We start from the raw sequence: 1,336 nt of genomic DNA on the forward strand, positions 1-1,336 counted from the left end.
CCTGTTCCACGAAAACCAGGGGTGTCTTGCCGCTCGCGCAAATTCCGCCCCATACCATGACGGACTGCGGATTTTGGCGGTGTTCGATGATGGCCGAGGTGCCGGGAGCCTCTGCGGACCAGCTCCTGTCGTTTTGGCGGTTGTGTGCTTGTTCCACGGTGAACAGCTTCTCATCCGTGAAGACGATCCGCTCCCACTGCTGACCTGCGGCCCGGCGAATGAGCTGGCGACATCGTTGCAGCCGTACGCGCTTGTTTTCGTCCGTCAGGAGCTGAGCTTTTTGGATCTTGTAGGGCTTGAGTTCGAGCTCCTGTTTCGCCATACGTCGCACTGATCGGTCGTTGGATGCCAGTTTCACGGGCGATTTTCCTCATGGAGACCCTCGAATTTCGCTGGACTCGCTTCTTGATGATCTGCCTGTTCCTGGGGAGTGTTGACGGTGCGTTTTTCTTCCTCTTCCTGGACGGTTCCGCCTTCATGACCAAGCTCCTTGAACCGCTTGACTGCTTTTGAAATGACATCTTTACGAACACCGAGCAAACGAACAATGTCACATTGACGTTTTCCTTGACGATGCAGCTCCAAAATTGCGTTACGTTTGTTTGCCCCAGAGGAACCCCGGGCCCCCTTGAGAAACCCCGGGCTCCTAAAGGAACCACGGGCTCACTAGAGGAGCCCCGGGCCCCCAGAGATATCCTGAGCACTCCAGAACCCTGGGCAACCGAGAGAAACATGGAGCCGCCAGAGAAACCCTGAGACCCCCGAGGAGCTTCAGGCTCCCTAGAGGAACCCCCCCCCCGGGGCCCCAGAGGAACCCCAGACCCCCAGAGGAACCCCGGGCCCCCAGAGGAACCCCGGACCCCCAGAGGAACCCCGGGCCCCCAGAGGAACCCCGAGCCCCCAGAGGAACCCTGGGCCCCCAGAGGAACCCCGGGCCCCCAGAGGAACCCCGAGCCCCCAGAGGAACCCTGGGCCCCCAGAGGAACCCCGGACCCCCAGAGGAACCCCGGGCCCCCAGAGGAACCCCGGGCCCCCAGAGGAACCCCAGGCCCACAGAGGAACCCCAGGCCCACAGAGGAACCCCGGGCCCCCAGAGGAACCCCGGGCCCCCAGAGGAACCCCGGGCCCACAGAGGAACCCCGGGCCCACAGAGGAACCCCGGTCCCACAGAGGAACCCCAGGCCCCCAGAGGAACACCGAGCCCCCAGAGGAACCCCGGGCCCCCAGAGGAACCCCGGGCCCCCAGAGGAACCCCGGGCCCCCAGAGGAACCCCGGGCCCCCAGAGGAACCCCGGGCCCCCAGAGGAACCCCGGGCCCCCAGAGGAACCCCAGGCC

The 1,336-nt window shown here is 64.5% G+C and overlaps 1 protein-coding gene across 1 annotated transcript in view; it reads right to left on the bottom strand.

The window, feature by feature from the left end:
• The window catches only part of LOC143033718 (uncharacterized), a 348-nt gene extending 26 nt beyond the window's left edge, over positions 1–322 (bottom strand). Inside the window, exon 1 of the mRNA XM_076199203.1 lies at positions 1–322. This exon is cut by the window's left edge and continues 26 nt beyond it. Within this exon, the coding sequence (XP_076055318.1) occupies positions 1–322 (322 nt within the window).
• Between the last annotated feature and the right edge of the window lie 1,014 nt (positions 323–1,336).

This window comes from Oratosquilla oratoria, chromosome 16, assembly GCF_046742065.1.
Source record: "Oratosquilla oratoria isolate Oo_2021 chromosome 16, ASM4674206v1, whole genome shotgun sequence".
NCBI classification, from domain to species: domain Eukaryota; kingdom Metazoa; phylum Arthropoda; class Malacostraca; order Stomatopoda; family Squillidae; genus Oratosquilla; species Oratosquilla oratoria.